General features: G+C 43.3%; 1 protein-coding gene across 1 annotated transcript; it reads left to right on the top strand.

Moving 5' to 3' along the window:
• The first annotated feature begins 5,196 nt into the window (after window positions 1-5,196).
• On the top strand, window positions 5,197-7,160 carry LOC118585527 (MLV-related proviral Env polyprotein-like). Its single transcript, XM_036190193.1, is given in 3 exon segments — window positions 5,197-5,675; window positions 5,730-6,964; window positions 6,967-7,160. Coding segments are annotated over 3 exon segments (1,908 nt in total).
• Window positions 7,161-18,703: the final 11,543 nt, after the last annotated feature.

Genomic DNA, 18,703 nt, shown 5'->3' with positions numbered 1-18,703 from the left:
GCTTGACCCTGGAAGAAGAAGCAGCACATTACGAAAGGGGGAGATATGACCTCCCTCCCTTTTCTCAGTCCCAAGCCTTTTTTGCTAGCTGCCAAATAGGTGAGAGGAGCCTTCACTGGCACTCTCCACCTCCCTATGTCACTCCCACTCCCAACGCCCCAATCGCGCCCATTCGTAGGGAGACAATGACAGGAAAAATGGGCCCTGCTATACCTGGAATGCAGGGTCTCTTAGAGACCAAGGAATCCCTTCTAAATCAGATTACCAATTTGAAGGATGAAAAGAGAATTGAGAGATCTTACCCAACAGATACAGGAATTACAGGCCAACCTTACAGGAGAAGCCGACATCACCCTTCCCACCACCTTTGGTAATCCCCCTCACACAGACTCCCCGCCAGAGACACAGATCAAACCAAAAGTAGGCAAGACCAAAAGGGCTCTGACTGCAGTGTCCCTCTCTTTCCCAGTAATTACCCGCTCTGGCGCTCAATCCCAGGATGTGGGGGAACAGGCAGACACCACTCAGGGTGCTGACAGAGATACTGAGGTTGTGGAACAGGGATCTTCGGCCTCGGAGGGAGAGGAGGAGGACCCAGTGGAGAATCATGACACTAACCAAGTTATATATAAAAAGTAAAAATAAAACATCTAAAGGATTTACACTCAGTAGTCAAAAATTATGGTATTAATGCGCCCTTCACAATTTCAATTCTTGAAGGGCTGGGACAGGGGGGTAATCTGTTGCCTCATGAATGGAATAAGGTGGTTCAGTCAGTGCTAACTTGGAGCCAATTTTTAACCTGGAAGGCTGAGTTTATAGACTGAGCTGAAACACAGGCCGTCATAAATAAGAAAAGTCCTCAGATGGCTTCATGGTCTTCTGACAAGATTACAGGGAGAGGCAAATATGCCACAGAGGAAAAACAATGGAAACTCCCAGCAGGGCTTCTAGCACAGATGGCCCAAGCAGCCCTGGCAGCCTGGCAAGCTGTGCCCGAGACAGAGGCAGCCACCACCTCCCTGTCTAAGATAGTCCAAGGCAACTGCGAACCCTTCGCCCAGTTCATTGCCAGGCTGCTAGAAGTGGCTGAAAGAATCCTGGGAAAAGATGGTTTAGAAAATATTGTGGTCAAGCAATTAGCCATAGAGAATGCCAATGCAGCCTGCAGGGCGGCCTTGAGGGGCAAAACTAAGGCTATGGACCTCAATGGCATGATTAAGCTGTGTAGCGATGTAGACTCATTTGATCATAAAATTTCCAAGTCCATAAGTATAGCAATAAGTACCATGATCCAGGCACCCACTAGAGGGCCTAACAATGGAACCAAAAACTGTTTCAAATGCAGGCGCCCAGGACATTTTGCCAGGGAATGCCCTGGCGCCCAGGGTGAGAGATTCCACCCCTTCAATGATAAACTGAGAAACCCACCCCCAGGGCTCTGCCCTAGATGCAAAAGGGGACGGCATTGGGCCAGAGACTGTCACTCCAAGACTGATGTTAACAGCCAGTCGTTATCTGTGGTCCTGGGAATCGGGCTGCGGGGCCCCGTTTTGGGGCCCCACACATCGATCATAGCCCCAAATAACCCCCAACAACCCCTTCAACAACAATCAACAACAGGGAACCCCACTGCCCCAGACAGCCTTGGCCCAACTTGCTCAAGCCTATCCTGAGCCACACCAGGAAGCGCAGGACTGGACCTCTGTCCTCCACCACCCGGATTGTAACCCCGGAAGAGGGCACAGTGATTATAGAGACTGGGATCCTTGCTTCCCCCCACCCCCACACCTGGGATATTCTTTCTTATTATAGGCCGAGCTTCCAGCTCGCTACAAGGACTCTCTATCATTCCTTTCATAGTTGATTCTGATTATCAGGGAGAGATAAAATTCCTGGCCCTAGCATCTCAGGGTCCTATTACCATCCCCGTGGGCCAACGCATTGCTCAGGCTCTCCCTCTCCCGATGGTTGAACAATTTCCCCATAAGGGTCTAACTCGTGGCCTCTCAGAACCAGGATCATCAGACATATTCTGGGTCCAACAATTAACGGAGAGCCGGCCTATAATTAAACTTTCTCTGGAGGGAAAACAATTTCTGGGCCTTCTGGACACAGGTGCTGATGCCACTGTCATAGCCAAAAAACATTGGCCTGACTCATGGCCACTGGAGCCCACTGCCACACATTTACAGGGGATAGGCCAAATCCAAAATATGCTACAAAGCTCTAGACTCCTAAAATGGGAGGACCCCGAAGGAAATGCTGGAACAGTAAGGCCCTTTGTGGTTGAGGGGTTGCCGATAAACCTGTGGGGAAGAGACACAATAACACAGATGGGGGTCATCATGATGAGTCCCAATGATAAAGTGACCCAAATGATGCTAAAGACAGGCTTTCTGCCTGGCAAAGGGTTAGGAAAGTTTGAACAAGGGCGAACTCAGCCCATCTTGCCCATCCCCAAGCTGGACAAAAGGGGACTAGGGACGGACCTTTTTTCCTAAGGACCATTGCTCCTCCTGCATACCAAGCTGATAAAATAACTTGGAAGTTGGACGACCCGGTTTGGATAGACCAGTGGTCCATGCCTCAGGAAAAGGTTCAAGCTGCCCTCCAGTTGGTGCAGGAACAATTAGAGCAAGGGCATCTTGAGCCTTCCACATCTCCATGGAACACTCCCATCTTTGTTATAAAGAAAAAAAAAAACTGGAAAATGGAGGTTGTTACAGGATCTTAGGGAAGTAAATAAGACTATGGTCCCCATGGTGGTGTTACAGCCTGGATTACCATCTCCTGTGACCATCCCTAAAAAATATTTTAAGATTGTTATAGATATTAAAGATTGCTTTTTCTCTATCCCCCTGCATCCTCTGGATTGCAAATGATTTGCCTTCTCTATACCTGTTGTGAATCATGTTGGACCCAACCTCCCATATCAATGGAAAGTATTGCCCCAAGGTATGGCCAATTCACCCACATTGTGTCAAAAATATGTAGCTCAATCCATTGATCCAGTGAGGATCCAGTACCCTGACGCTTATATTATACACTATATGGATGATCTATTAATAGCAGGGGAGTCTGAAGAAAAAACACAATATATAGCCCAAAAGATGATTACTATACTTCAAGGCTGTGGATTTTATATAGCCCCAGAGAAGATACAAACCCAATACCCCATCTTGTTTTTAGGATTTGAGTTACATCCAGACCTTCTTTATACCCAGAAAATTCAGATCAAGAGAGGCAAGCTCCTTTGTCTAAATGATTTCCAGAAACTTCTGGGGGATATCAATTGGCTACGACCTTATTTAAAAATGACCAAGGGAGAAGTACATCCCCTTGAAGATATTCTCAAAGGGGATTCCGATCCTCGGTCCCCCAGATATCTTACTGTGATGCAGAAAAGGCACTACAAAAATTGAGTCAGCCATCACCCAACAATACACAGGATATTTTGAGCCAGCCTCACCTTTATATTTGATCGTTTTTTCTACAGAATTCGCCCCCACGGAACTGCTTTGGCAAGAACCTGTGCCCTTACTTTGGGTACACCTTCCTGTTGCAAAAAGAAAAATCCTTCCCATCTACCCCTCTTTGGTTTGCCAACTGATCTTGCTGGGAATAAAAACTTCCACAGGATACTTTGGGCGGGACCCTGATGTTATTATTATGCCATATGATAAGGAACAGCTTGAATGGCTGTGCACCATAGTCCTGATTGGGCTATCCTTGTTTGTACCTATATAGGGAAATTTGATACACAGATGCCCAGTAATAAACTCCTACATTTTTTTTTCCCTTACTTCTTGTGTTTTTCTCAAAAATACCCGAATGGAGCCCATCCCAGATTCCCCTGTGCTTTTCATAGATGGGTCAAAAAATGGCAGGGCTGCCTATGTCTTCGGTGGCCAAAAGAATGTTATGACAACTCCTTTCGAGTCAGCTCAGTTGGTGGAGTTATATGCTGCACTTGTTGTCTTTAAAGATTTTAAAAATTGCTCCTTTAATTTATATTCAGACAGTCGATATGTGGTAGGGGCTTTACAGACTTTAGAAATGGTTCCAGTAATTCAACCTATTACTCCCACCTTCCAAATGTTTTCTGAATTGCAAAAATTAATCTGACAGAGGTCATTACCCTTTTATGTTGACCATATTCGTGCCCATACAGGCCTGCCTGGATCCTTGGCTCAGGGAAATGAGCTTGCTGATTCTGCTACACGTTCTATCTTAATTTCTCATGGGGAACATGAACAGATAGCAGCCGCTCATGAGGCTCACCGCCTTCATCATCTCAATGCTCAAACTTTGAGACAAAGGTTCCCAATTATCAGGGAACAGGCTAGGGAAATTGTAAAAAGCTGTAAAAATTGCCTGATGCTCCTACCTGAACCCCATTATGGAGTAAACCTCAGAGGGCTTATACCTGGACAAATATGGCAAATGGATGTCATCCATGTTCCCTCTTTTGGTAGATTAAAGTTCATACATGTTACTGTAGATACCTTCTCTGGATTTATTTGTGCCTCCACTCACAGTGGAGAAGCCACCAGAGATGTTATTAATCATATGTTACATGTCTTCACAGTGCTGGGCCAGCCAAAATGTGTAAAAACTGATAATGGCCCGGGATGTACTAGTAATAAATTTAAACAGTTTTGTTTACAATTAGGAATTAAATGCATCACTGGAATACCCTATAACCCTCAAGGCCAGGATATCATGAAGAGAGCTCACCACACTTTAAAAAATACTCTTAGTAAACTCAGCTCACAAGAGACACTGTTCCCCTTTAAGGGGAACCAAAAGGCTCTGCTTTCTCATGCCCTTTTTGTGTTAAATTTTTTGACATTGGATATTTTTGCAAAATCTGTGGCCGAGCGGCACTGGCACCCAGAGACCAAACAAGGGTATGCTCAGGCCCTTTGGAAAGACCCAATCACCAGAAAATGGGGTGGCCCTGATCCAGTTATTATTTGGGGAAAAGGGTCTGCATGTATCTATGATTCCAAGGAGAATGGGGCTCGCTGGCTACCTGAGAGACTGGTCAAGCCATATACTGCCCTGAAAACCCAATCGAAAATCGATGGCCAAGATTAATGATCATCACTGTTTATGATGTCCAGGCCTTAACCCTGAGACAAAGATTTCTCTCTCTCTCTCTCTTCAGGTGTGGTTGAAGCCTCCTACAGAATGAGGAATTCTGCCCTTACCTGCCTTATCATGTGGCTCTCGCTGATGCCTGCCATTGACACCAACTCCAGCCCTCATCTCTCAGTTCAACAGACCTGGCTTGTTGTGAACCCCAATACTGGAACCATTGCCAATTCCACCTCCTCCAGCACATTCCCAAAAGGGGCATGGTTCCCAGACCTATATGTAGATCTTTATGATATAGTGGGGGGAGATTGGGACCCCTCTGATCAGGCATTCTTCCCGGGGTATGGCTGTTTCTCTCTGGAGCGACGTCATAGTACCAGAAATCAGAGATTTTATGTCTGCCCTGGACAAGGTCGGTTCCAAGCCCAGTTAAAAAAATGTGGAGGCCCGGGGGATGGATTCTGTGCTACCTGGGGATGTGAAAGCTCCAGTCGCATCTGGTGGTCTCCCCCCATAAAAAATGACCTCATCAAGGTCGAGGCTTGGGATCCGGACATGTTGGGTACAGGCAAGTGTGATGGACAGCCCTGCTGACCCTGCTATGATTCTTTAAAATGGCCTGGCAGATCATTGGCCACTCCAGGGGGCCGATGCAACAGACTGAAAATTATATTCACACCTCAGGGTAAGATTGTTGACTGGACACAGGGCTTCACTTGGGGACTCTGCCTGTACCAAACAGACTATGACCCAGCCACAACCTTTACCATTCGACTCCAAGTCGAAACGGTGTCTGCCGTTCTGATTGGACCGAATCCTGTATTGCCCTCTCAAAAGACACCTTCTAAGACACACCCCACACCATGTCCCACCTTTAATCAGTCCCCTAATTATGCCATCATCAGGGCACCCAGCCCAAATACGGGTCCCAACACCACTCGATCCCCTTCCCCTCTTGGAACAGGGGATAGATTGCTTGAGTTGGTCCAGGGAGCCCAACTGGCCCTAAATGCCACAAATCCAAACAAAACCTTGGGTTGCTGGCTCTGCCTTACCTCCAGTCCCCCTTATTATGAAGGGATCAACCTTCAGTCTGCTGCCAGTAACCTAACTTCCCCGAGCAATCGGTGTCAAACTAGGCCCCACAAATTGACACTCACTGAGGTCACTGGACAAGGTTCCTGTTTAGGCAAGGTCCCACCAACCCATAGCCACCTTTGCAACCAAACTCTGTCACTCTATAAAGGGAGCTATTATCTCAAGGCACCCGATGGGTCCTACTGGGCCTGCAACACAGGATTGACCCCTTGCGTGTCTGCTCAGATATTTAATGATTCTCATGAATTTTGTGTGATGGTCCAGCTATGGCCTCATGTCACCTATCATGAAGAGAGTACAGTAATGGAGTCCTTTGAACAAAGGGGCAGATACACTTGAGAACCTGTGTCTATGACTATAGCCCTCTTGTTAGGTATTGGAGGCATTGCTTCAGGAATTGGTACAGGGACTACTGCCCTTGTACAGAACAACCACCTTATGCAGCTACAAATGGCTATGACTACCAATCTAGAAGCCATAGAGAAATCTATTTCTGCTCTTGAGAAGTCCTTGACCTCGCTCTCAGAAGTTGTGCTACAGAATAGAAGAAGTCTAGATTTGCTTTTCTTAAAGGAGGGAGGCTTTTGCGCAGCCTTAAAGGAAGAATGCTGCTTTTATGCTGATCACACTGGAATAGTTAGAGAATCTATGGAAAAATTAAGAGAAAGATTGGCCCAAAGAAAGCGTGACTTTGAGAATCAACACAACTGGTTTGAGGGCTGGTTGAAAGGATCCCCTTGGCTTCCTACCCTGATTCCCACCCTCCTGGCCCCCTGATCATTTTCCTTCTCCTCCTCACCTTTGGTCCTTGGGCTTTTCAACAGTTAACGCAATTCATAAAAAATCAGATCGATTCAGCTATATCAAAAACCGTCTCAGTACACTATCATTGTTTAGAGACTCCAGATCAAACTATCAGAACAGGTGAAAGGCTAAGGTTCAGCACCCTACAAACCTAAAAACCCCTTGCAACTAAAGGCTAGAGGGTACTCAATGATGGGATTAGTATGGGGCCTGTGCTGGGGACACAATGTACAGAGGTTGTCAAGACCTGCTCAACATGGCACGTTGCCAAACACGGGACACACCCCATATAGCCTAAGACAGGGGCCCTCTCAAGTCATGACCAAAGCCTGCTTTGGCCATTTTAGAGAAAAAAGGGGGAATAGTTGGGAACCTAAAATTGGATGACTGCACCTTGACCTTTCTTGCTTGGATGATCTGGCATAACTGCACCCTTGACTTGCAAAACAATCATTCCTGGAAAAACCACAAAATGTACTTTTAGATTAACTTTTGATTGATTGGTTGCTCAAGCATTGGACCAAAGAGACCTCACCCTGACGCTTTTCTAATTGATTGATTGGTTGCTCAAGCATTGGACCAAAGAAACCTCACCCTGACTCTTTTCTAACAAATTTTTCATCTCCCTCCCTTCCCCTCATATACACCAGTATATAAGCTTGCTTCCCTTTGCAATAAATGAGACCTTGACGTGACTCAGACTGACTCTGTCTTTCTTTATGCACCTGGTTTCCTTTCTCTCTCACCCTTATTGGTCTTTCAGGAGGTGCCTCCTCAGGTCCGACCTAATAACCTGGCCTGCAGGACAGGTCACTTGGACATTTTGGGTCATGACTTTGTTGGTTTTAGTGTTTTCTTTGACTGATGAATCTATTTCTTCTAACATATCTTCAACACCAGAGATCCTCACTTCCAACTCTTGCATTCTCTTGGTTATACTTGCATCTGAACTTCCTGTTCATTCACTCAGATTTTCTATTTCCAGCATTCTTTCTGCTAGTGTCTTCTTCATTTTTTTCTATTTCCCTCTTCAGGTGTTGGACTGTTTCCCTCATCTGTTTTGTTGCTTTTCATGATTTTCTTTCAGGGACTTATTGTTTTCTTCTGCTTTAATTGTCCTTTCCTCTAGTTTTTTATAGTGTTCTTCCCATTTTCTGTTTGTCTGTTCTTCCACTTTATTTTTTATTTCTTCTATATAAGGCTCTAGCCTCTTCATGATGTTACTTATAAGGTTGTTTTCTTCTTCTTCTTCCATTCCATGATGTTCAGGTCTAGCTGTTGGAAAAGGCCTAGGTTCTGGTGATGCTGTATTGGTCTTTATTTTGTTGTATGTACTTCTGCCTGGATGTCTGCCCATCTCCTTGTGGATTCATTCTTGGTCTTATCAGTGTACTTGGTCCAGACAGAGCTGACACATTTAGGGAGCCTCTCTCTGATCCAGATGGAAGCTCTGGGCCAGATGGGAGCTCTGGTCCAGATGAGAATGCTGGCCGGATAGGAATGCTGGGGGGCTGAACTCTGAGTTTCAGAAATTCCCTGAGGTCTCCTTATCTTGTCCAGATGGGAGCTCCTCTTGTCCAGATGGGAGTTCCAGGGCAGGATGGAATGCTGGACACTGGTCTCTAAGTCTCCAGAAGTGGCTGGGGTCTCTGGCAGATGGGTGTGGGGGCAAGTTGTTGAGGTTGTAGTGTCCCCTGGAAGGTCTCTCTGGTCCAGATGGGAGTTCCAGAGCAAATGGGAGCTGGGGGCTGGTCTCTGAGTCTCAGGAAGTGGCCGGGGTCTCGAGCAAATGGTTGTGGGGGCAGGGTGTGGAGACTGGAAGGTCTACCTGCAGTCTTGGAAAAGGGGAGCCTTCCTGAAGGGCCTGACAAATGGCTGGAAACTGGGTCCAAGTTGGGCAGGTCCTCCAGAGATGGCTGGTGCCCAGGGGTGGGACCCAGAGGTGGTTGCCTCTCTGACTACAACCCCAGGCACTCACCTCTGGTCCAGATGGGAGTTCTGGGGCAGGATGGAAGCTGGAGGCTGGTTTCTAAGTCTCTGGAAGTGGCTGGGGTCTCAGGCAGATGGGTGTGGGGCAGGGCGTGGAGGTTGTAGGGTTCACCAGAGGGTCTTGGAGAGGGGGAATCTTCCTGGTGGGGATAGGGGGTCCTGCCCTATGGGCAGAACCTGGGGCCCAGTTGGGCATGTCTTCCCTGGAGTGGCTGGTGCCCCTGGCTGGGACCCAGGTGCCGGCCTCTCTGGGTGTGACCCCAGGCACTCACCTCTGTTTCAGGTAGGAGTTCCAGGGCAGGATGGAAGCTGGGAGCTGGTCTCTGAATCTCAAGAAGTGGCTGGGGTCTTAGGCAAATGGGTGTGGAGGCAGGGTGTGGAGACTGCAGGGTCTGCTTGCAGTCTTAGAAAAGGGGAACCTTCCCGCAGGGCCCACTGATTGGCCAGAAACTGGCGCCAAGTTGGGCAGGTCCTCCCGGGATGGCTGGTGCTCAGGGGTGGGACCAGGGGCAGTTGCCTCTCTGACTATAACCTCAGGCACTCACCTCTGGGTCCAGATGGGAGTTCCAGGGCAGATGGTAGCTGCTGTTCCAAGCTCTTAATCTTGTCTTCTCTAACTCCTCCGTGGGTAATAGCTCAATTTCTGGTCTTCATTATGACCACATCTCTGCCTCCCCTCTGCCTGCCTTTGTTGCCACAGCTCACTTCCCAGGTCTTAAGGATCCAAAGAGGCCATGCCTCAGGGACAGGTAGATCATAGGCAGGTGTAGCAGTTACTTGCTGCCTCATAAGGAGCAGTGCTTCAGCTACCCACTACACAGCCCTTGGGAGGGAGAGACAGGAAGGTCTCTGGGGCTCACTGCCCATTCAACTTCTCAAAACACACAAGTAGACAGCTTCTAAAGAACAACACTCAAAGTCGTCTCTGGTATATACAGACTTGGGTCTAAGTTTGCACCTGTGCTCACAGGAAATTCAAAGCAGAAGCAAATAAAAATAATAAATAAGTGCAATTAGCATTCTTTGATTGGAATGTTTCAGTAATCATTTGGAAGTCAGCAGCTGACACACATGGGTATGTCATTAAGACCTAGTGGAGGCACCACCACCACTTGTGCTGTTATTGCAGCTCAGACCAGTGGCACACTTCTCTCAGGGGCCTGGAGCTAACTGCTCATTACAATGAGTCCAAGCTCTTACTTCATATTTTGAGCTGCTAAATCCAGTAAAAATTATATTTTTATCTCTTATAAATAAAGAGTATTTTTTAAAGCTTTTATCATCACAATTTTTAAAACATTTTTTTTTTTTTTTTGCTAGAAGGCTGCCTATTGATACCACATGCATTGTTTCTACCTGGTATTGCTATCTTTTGTGTTAAATGTATGGGAGATTTTTACAAGGAAGAAAACAAATGGGACATACATCTTTCACAAATCAGAAGTCATCACATTAGTTTCCGGTTATCAAATATTGCCTTGGATAACTTACTAACATCTGTAGGAACTTTTTTCAAACTTGTCTTGTAGCTTCAAAACACACATCTAAACCAGACCAAAACAAGAAAGTGGCCACTTGCCAGTTGGTCTCCAGACCACTTAAGTTGATGACCAGTACCCCTAGTGCAGGAACCTTTTCCCTTAGCCACATGTGGGTTCACTGTAAAGGGCTGATAGAAGGATTGTTATCTTCCTGTAAGTGGTTACTGGATCTGAGTAAGATTCTTGTATCTTACTGAGTTTTGCTCTATAAAGAAACAGATAGTGCTTATTATTCTGAATCTCTTAATTGTGTCCATCTTAGTTAAGGTTTCTATTAATGTGATAAAATATCATTACCAAAATTTACTTGGGGAGGCAAATGTATATCTCAGCTTACATTTCCATATCACAGTCAATCACTAAGGGAAACGAAGGCATCAAATATGGCATGAATGTAGAAGCAGTAACTAAAGCAAAGGTCATGGAGGAAAGCTGCTTATTGGCTTCCTTCCCATGGCTTGTCCAGCCTACTTTATCACAGAGGCAGAGCCAATAGCCCAGAGATAGCACCACCCACAGTGAACTTGCATCTCCCACATCAATCATCAATCAAGAAAATGAACCACAGGTTTGTCCACAAGTCAATTTGGTAGGGACATTTTTTTTCAATTCAGGTTTCTTCTTCCCCAATGACACTAGTTTGTATCAAGTATACATAAAAATAGTCAGAACAGTACCAAAAAGAGTTAAAAATACGTTTGAAATTTTGAACAATGTTGGAATTTGGCAAGTTACCAATAAAATAAATAAAAAGTATTAATTGAATAAATTTATTTTGTGTACAGAAGCACATAAAAATCAACTTAGCTTCCAAAATTGCTGTTTAGAAATTTTTAGCCAACACATGTGAAAAAGTTTTCTGTTTCTTCTTTTTTTTCATTTTTTATTATTTTATTTTATAATTTAATTTTACATATCAGCCATGAGTTCCCCTGACCTCCCCCATCCTGCCCTCGCCCACACCTTTCCCCTAGCACACCCCCCATTCCCATCTCCTCCAGGGCAAAGACTAGCCTGGGGATTCAGCTCAACCTGGTAGATTCAGTCCAGGCAGGTCCAGTCCCCTCCTCCCAGGCTGAGCAAAGTGTCCCTGTATAAGTCCCAGGTTATGTGTGTATGTATTTGTGTTTTATAAGTATGTGGTATACATGCATGAGTGACAGACAGCAGGTGTGTACTCTTGCACATGTGGGCAGAAGCCAGAGGAAGACATCATATGTCCTGCTATGCCACTCTATGCCTTATGCTATTGAGACAAGGTCTCTCACTGAACCTGGAGCTAAGTTGGCAGCCACCAAACCCCAATGATCCTGTCTCTCTCCTCTACAGTGTTGGTGTCAAAAGCCCATGTGACCATAAATGTGTTAGGATTTGGACTCAAGTCTTCATACTTGCACAGTGTTATTACCATCTCAGCCACCTTTTTAGCCTCTACCAAATGTTTTTAAAATGAAAATGAACAAAAGTAAAACTTTAGATCCCTAAATCAGAACTTGAACCTGATGGGCTTCATCTGCTTATTCCATTCTTTACTCCTGTCTGTCCTTGCAACCTAACTCCTTTGTATTGTGGACAGCCAACAAGCCCAAATTTCAATTGTTCCTTCCAATTTAATTTACCTTCCAAAAGAATATTGTGATGACAGCACTCTGAATGGATCTCAATATAGTTTCTATTATTGTGTTGCTAATTTTGAAATTTGGATGTGGAAAGTCCTCTACAGGTTCACCAATTTAAACACTTGCTCTCCAGTTGAAGAGGCTGTTTGGCAAGGTTGACAACCTTAAGTGGGTGGAGCCTTGATGGAGGAATTGTTTGACTGGGGAATGGATGGACTTTCAACAAAAATTGCAGCTTCACCGGGCAGTGGTAGTGCATGCCTTTAATCCCAACACTCAGAAGGCAGAGCCAGAGGATCTCTATGAGTTTGAGGCCACCCTGGTATACAAAGAGAGATCCAGGACTGGCACCAAAATTACACAGAGAAACCCTGTCTCAAAAAACAACAACAACAAAAAACAAACAAACAAAAAATTGCTTCTGCTTCCTGCTTCCAGCCTGGGGATGCAATGTCACCATCTTATTCATGTCCCTGCCATGATTGCCCACACTGAAGCTGTGAGCCAAGATAATCCCTTTTCCCATTAAGCAGATGCTTGCCAAGTATTTGATCACAACAAAAAGAAGTGAGAAATACACCATTAGTTTAATTATATTTTATGAACACTTTTTACATTTATGTGTGTGTGTGTGTGTGTGTGTGTGTGTGTGTGTGTGTGTGTGTGTGTGTGTGTGCATAAATACACTATAGCATTTACAAATGACAACTTTGGGGAGTTGATTCTTTTTTTTCACTCTGTTGGTCCTGAGGATCATCCTCAGGTTGTCAGACTTAGAGGCAAGTGTCTTTGTGTGTTGAGCCATCTTGCTGGCTCACAACAAAATATTTTTTAAAAAAACTTTATACTTTAGTAGCCTTAACTTCATTTTACTTAGAAGTTTATAAATGAGACTCATATTTTCATTTTAGACTGAAAACCATAAAATAATGCAGTCTAACAAAGTTCATCATTCAGCATACAGCAGGAAAATAAGAGGGCATGAAAGAATCCATGAAGTTCCTGATGTAAGTCAATCTAATCAGTATATGAGAAATTAGCTTTACAGATAGGAACATGTTCTTTCTTAGAAGAATGTTACACTTATGTATGTATAAACTTTTATATCTTACTTACTATGAAAAATTCTAGAAAAATTAGCATAGATGATTTTATTTTGGCTTATAGTGATGGTTAAATATATATGACATGCTTCCTGAGATTACAGGGTGCACCATGATCAATAGATGTGTAACCTGCATGTTTGTGTGAAGATGTATTTGCATACATAAATTAACATTAAATCTGGTGGACATAACTCAGAGTGCCTATCCCAATATGGATGAACTTCATCTAATCAACTGAAGTATTGGGTAGAACAAAGGTGGACTCTCTCAGAGTGAAAGACAGTTTCTTTTGCTTAATACCTTTTGTTTGCAACATAGGCTTATTCTGAATATCTAGTAAGCTGGGTTTTGGCTGGAAGGAACCATACCTAGAACTGTCCTGGTTCCCAGGCCATCAGATTCCTACTATAATCATATTTCTGTCCCACTTTGTCCCCAGACTGATAAGGGTGCTCTGTTGGCTTTATTGGCCACATGAACCAATTGATTATGGTAACACATGTGATACAGCCCCTTCTTTCTCATATATACATACATATATAGATATAGATATAGATATAGATATAGATATGCTCTTTTTAAATTTAAGCTGTTCATAGTAGGAATTGATGTTGTGCCCTTTATCTAATTTTGACCCTCTAGTTTTCCAGATTAGAAATATATACTGATATCATAATCCGTGCATCTGTAGGCATATTGTCTTAAACAGTCATCTCCAGAGGCTAAATGTCATCACACCACCACTGACTCAACACTAAACATAATTATCTGAAAAAAAAAAAAAAACCAAGAAAACACAGTGCTTATTTTACAAGCTGCAGCCTCCCTGGGAAATTGAGTATACCTACAATGACTTATCACTTCTTGAGTCTAGTCTAGGCTGAAAAGTGACCCAGAAGGGGTAGGATCATACACTCAGCATAGCAAATAGGACAGAAAGCAGAGGATATTTTCCTACCTATGGTATAAAAATGTTATCTGGAAAGTGCCTGCAGTAATACACGTGCATTGACCAATAAATAGTATAACTGCCTCAGAAAATTTCTGCAACTGATCCATCCCAGAGTTCCCATCTGGACCAGAGAACACCCCCCAGTGGACCCTACAATCTACATGCCCTGTTGCCACACCCATCTGCCTGAGAACCCCCCATTTCCTGAGAATTGGAGACCAGCCCTCAGCTCCCATCCAGTGCAGAGCTCCATTCTGGACCAGAGGTGAGTGTCTGGGGTCATACCTAGGGAAGCCTGCCCCTAGGTCCCATCCCTGGGCACCAGCCATTCCCAGGGAAGACCCACCCAACTTAGCCCCAGTTGCTGATCATCAGGTGGAGCTCCCCCGGGAAGGTTCCCTTCTCCAAGACCCCCCAGCAGACCATGCAATCTACACTTCCTGCCCCCACACCATCTGCCCAAGACCCTCGCCACTTCCTGAGACTTAGTGAAAAGCCCCCAGCTCCCATCTGGCCCAGAGCTCCCATCAGTGCCAGAGAGATCCTATCTGTCCCAGAGAGATCCCATCCAGCCCAGAGAGCTCCCAACTGGCCCAGAGAGTTCTCTTCTAGCCCAGAAATCTCCCATCCAGCCCAGAGGAAGAGAGAGCTCTCATTGGACAAAGAGCTGTCATTGGACCAAGAGCTGCAAAAGATAAAAAGAAAATAAAGCAGAAGACAACAATAAATCCCTGAAACAAAACCATGAAAAAGCAATGAAACAGATGAGGGAAACAGTCCAAGACCTGAAAAGAAAAAAGAAACAATGAAGACACAAACAGAGGGAATGCTGGAAATAGAAAATCTGAGTAAATGAACAAGAAACACAAATGCAAGCATAACCAACAGAATACAAGAGATGGAAAAGAGGATCTCTAGTGTAGGGGATACAATAGAGGAAATGGATTTGTCAGTCAAAGAAAATACCAATGCCAAAAAAATTATAACACACAATGTCCAAGAAATCTGGGACATCATGAAAAGGCCAAACCTACAAATAATAGGAATGGAGGAAGGAGAAGAATACCAACTCAAAGCCACAGAAAATATATTCAACAAGATCATAGAAGAAGACTGTCCCAACTTAAAGAAGGAAATGCCTATGAAGATACAAGAAACCTATAGAACACCAAACAGACTAGACCCCCAAAAAAGTCCCCTTGCCACATAATAATTAAACAAGTAAACCTACAGAATAAAGAAAGAATATTAAGAACAGCAAATGCAAAAGGCCAAGTGACTTATAAAGGCAGACCCATTAGAATAACACCCGAATTCTAAATGGAGACTTTCAAAGCCAGAACGACATGAACAGATATAATGCAGACACTAAGAGACCCTGGATGCCAGACTAGACTAATATACCCAACAAAACTTTCTTTTTTATTTTATAATTTAATTTAATTTTACATATCAGCCATGGATTCCCCTATCCTCAGCCCTCCCCCCCCACCTCCCCCCAGGCCACCCCCCATTCCCATCTCCTCCAGGGTGAAGACTCCCCTGGGCATTGAGCTCAACCTGGTAGATTCAGTCCAGGCAGCCGGCTCATGCACTTAACGACAGGTCTGGGTCCCACTGCCTGGGTGCCTCCCAAACAGGTCAAGCTAATCAACAAACTCACTTATCCAGAAAGCCTGACCCTGTTGGGGGCTTCTCAGCTATAGGTTCATAGTTCATGTGTTTCCATTAATTTGACTATTTGTCCCTGTGCTTTTTCCAATCTTGGCCTCAACAATACTCACTCATACACTCTCTCCTCTATCTTGCCAATTGGACTCCTGGAGCTCCACCTGAGGCCTGGCTATGGATCTATGCATCCGCTTCCTTCTTTAATCATCATAGATGGAGTGAACAAGACCTTCCAAGAAAAAGCCAGATTTAAACAATACTTATCCACAAACCCACCCCTACAGAAAGCACTAGAAGGAAAATTCCAACCTAAAGAAGTCAGATGCACATTTGAAAACACAGGCAATAGATAACACCACAGCAGTAAACCCCAAAGAAGAGAAGTATACACACTACCACCAAATAATAACAGGAATGCACAACCACTGGTCATTAATATTGCTTAATATCAATGGACTTAATTCACCTATAAAAAGACACAGGCTAACATAATGGATGTGAAAGCAGGGCCTAACTTTCTGCTGCATGCAAGAAACACACCTCAAATTCAAAGATAGACACTACCTAAGTATAAAAGGCTGGGAAAAGACTTTCCAATCAAATGGTCTTAAGAAGCAAGCGGGTGTCTCCTAATGTCCAGCAAAATAGACTTCAAACTAAAATCAATCAAAAGAGATCAAGAAGAGCATTACATACTCATCACAGGAAAGATCCAACAAGATGAAGTCTCAATTCTGAACATTTATGCCCCAAACACATATGTAAAAGAAACATTACTAAAGCTTAAATCACATATAAAACCCCACACATTAAGAGTGGGACCACACATTAAGAGTGGGAGACTTCAACATCCCACTTTCATCACTGGACAGATCTGCCAAATCAAAATTTAACAGAGAAATAAAGGACTTCCTGAAGTTATGAGTCAAATGTAATTAATTGATATCTGTAGAACATTCCATCCTAACAAAAAAGAATATACCTTCTTCTCAGCACTGCATGGAATCTTCTCTAAAATCAGCCACATACTTAGCCACAAAGCAAATCTCAACAAATATAAAACAATTGAAATAACCTCCTGTGTTCTATCAGACCACCATGGTTTAAAGTTACATTTCAACAACAACAAAAATTACAGAAAGCCTACAATATTATAGAAATTGAATAATGCTCAACTGAATCACCAAAGGGTTAAGGAAGAAATAAAGAAAGAAATTAAAGACGTCCTAGAATTCAACATACCTAAACTTATGGGACATTATGAAAGCAGTGCTAAGAGGGAAATTCATAGTGCTAAATGCCCACATAAAGAAGTTGGAGAAATCTCACACTAGTGACTTAACATCACACCTGAAAGCTCTAGAACAAGAAGTAAAGTCACCCAGGAAGAACAGACAGCAGGAAATAATTAAATTGAGGGTTGAAATCAATAAAATAGAAACAAACAGAACAATACAAAAAAATTAATGAAACAAAGAGTTGGTTCTTTGAGAAAATAAACAAGGTATATAAGCTCTTATCCAAACTAATGAAAGGCAGAGAGAGCATACAAATTAACAAAATCAGAAATGAAAAGTGAGACATGACAACTAACAATGAGGACATCCAGAAAATCATCAAGTCATATTTCAAAAACCTCTACTCCACAAAACTGGAAAAATCTAAAAGAAATGGATAATTTTCTGGATAGATACCACATACCAAAGTTAAATCAAGACAAGATAATCTATTTAAATAGTCCAATAACCCCTAAGGAAATAGAATCAGTCATTAAAAGTTTCCCAACCAAAAAAAAAAAAAAAAAAAAAAAAAGCACAAGACCAGATGGTATCAGCACAGAATTCTATCAGATCTTCAAAGAAGAGTTAATACCAATACTTATCAATTTGTTCCACACAATAGAAACAGAAGGAACATTACCAAACTCCTTCTAGGAGGCTACAATTACCCTGATTCCCAAGCCAAACAAATAAAGAGAACTACAGACCAATCTCCCTCATGAACAATGATGAAAAATACTTTATAAAATACTGGCAAACAGACTCCAAGAACACATCAAAACAATTATCCACCATGATCAAGTAGGCTTCATCCCAGGAATGCAAGGGTGGCTCAACATACAAAAGTCTGTCAATGTAATACACCATATAAACAAACTGAAACAAAAATACCACATGCTCATCTCACTAGATACAGAAAAGCCTTTTGACAAAATCCAACACCCCTTCAGGATAAAGGTCTTGGAGCGATCAGGAATAGAGGGAACATACCTAAACATAATAAAGGCAATTTACAGCAAGCCAACAGCCAACACCAAATTAAATGGAGAGAAACGCAACGTGATTCCACTAAAATCAGGAACAAGGCAAGGCTGTGCACTATCCCCATACTTATTCAATATAGTACTTTAAGTTCTAACCAGAGCAATAAGACAACATACAGAGATCAAGGTGATAGAAATTGTTAAAGAAGAAGTCAAGATTTCCCTATTTGCAGATGACATGTAGTATATATGAGTAACCCTAAAAATTCGACCAAGGAACTCATATAGCTTATAAAAACCTTCAGCAACATAGCAGGATACAAGATTAACTAAAAAGAAAATCAGTAGCCCTCCTATATACAGTTAGCAAACAGGCTGAAAAGGAAATCAGAGACACATCATCCTTTAAATAGCCACAAATAACATAAAATACCTTGGGGTAACAATAACTAAGCATGTGAAGGACCTATATGACAAGAACTTTAGGTCTATGAAAAAGGAAATTGAAGAAGATGTCAGAAAATGGGAAGATCTCCCATGCTCATGGATAGGTAGGA

This window comes from Onychomys torridus, chromosome 6, assembly GCF_903995425.1.
Source record: "Onychomys torridus chromosome 6, mOncTor1.1, whole genome shotgun sequence".
Lineage (NCBI taxonomy): Eukaryota > Metazoa > Chordata > Mammalia > Rodentia > Cricetidae > Onychomys > Onychomys torridus.
This window is presented reverse-complemented; position numbering and strand designations above follow the sequence as displayed.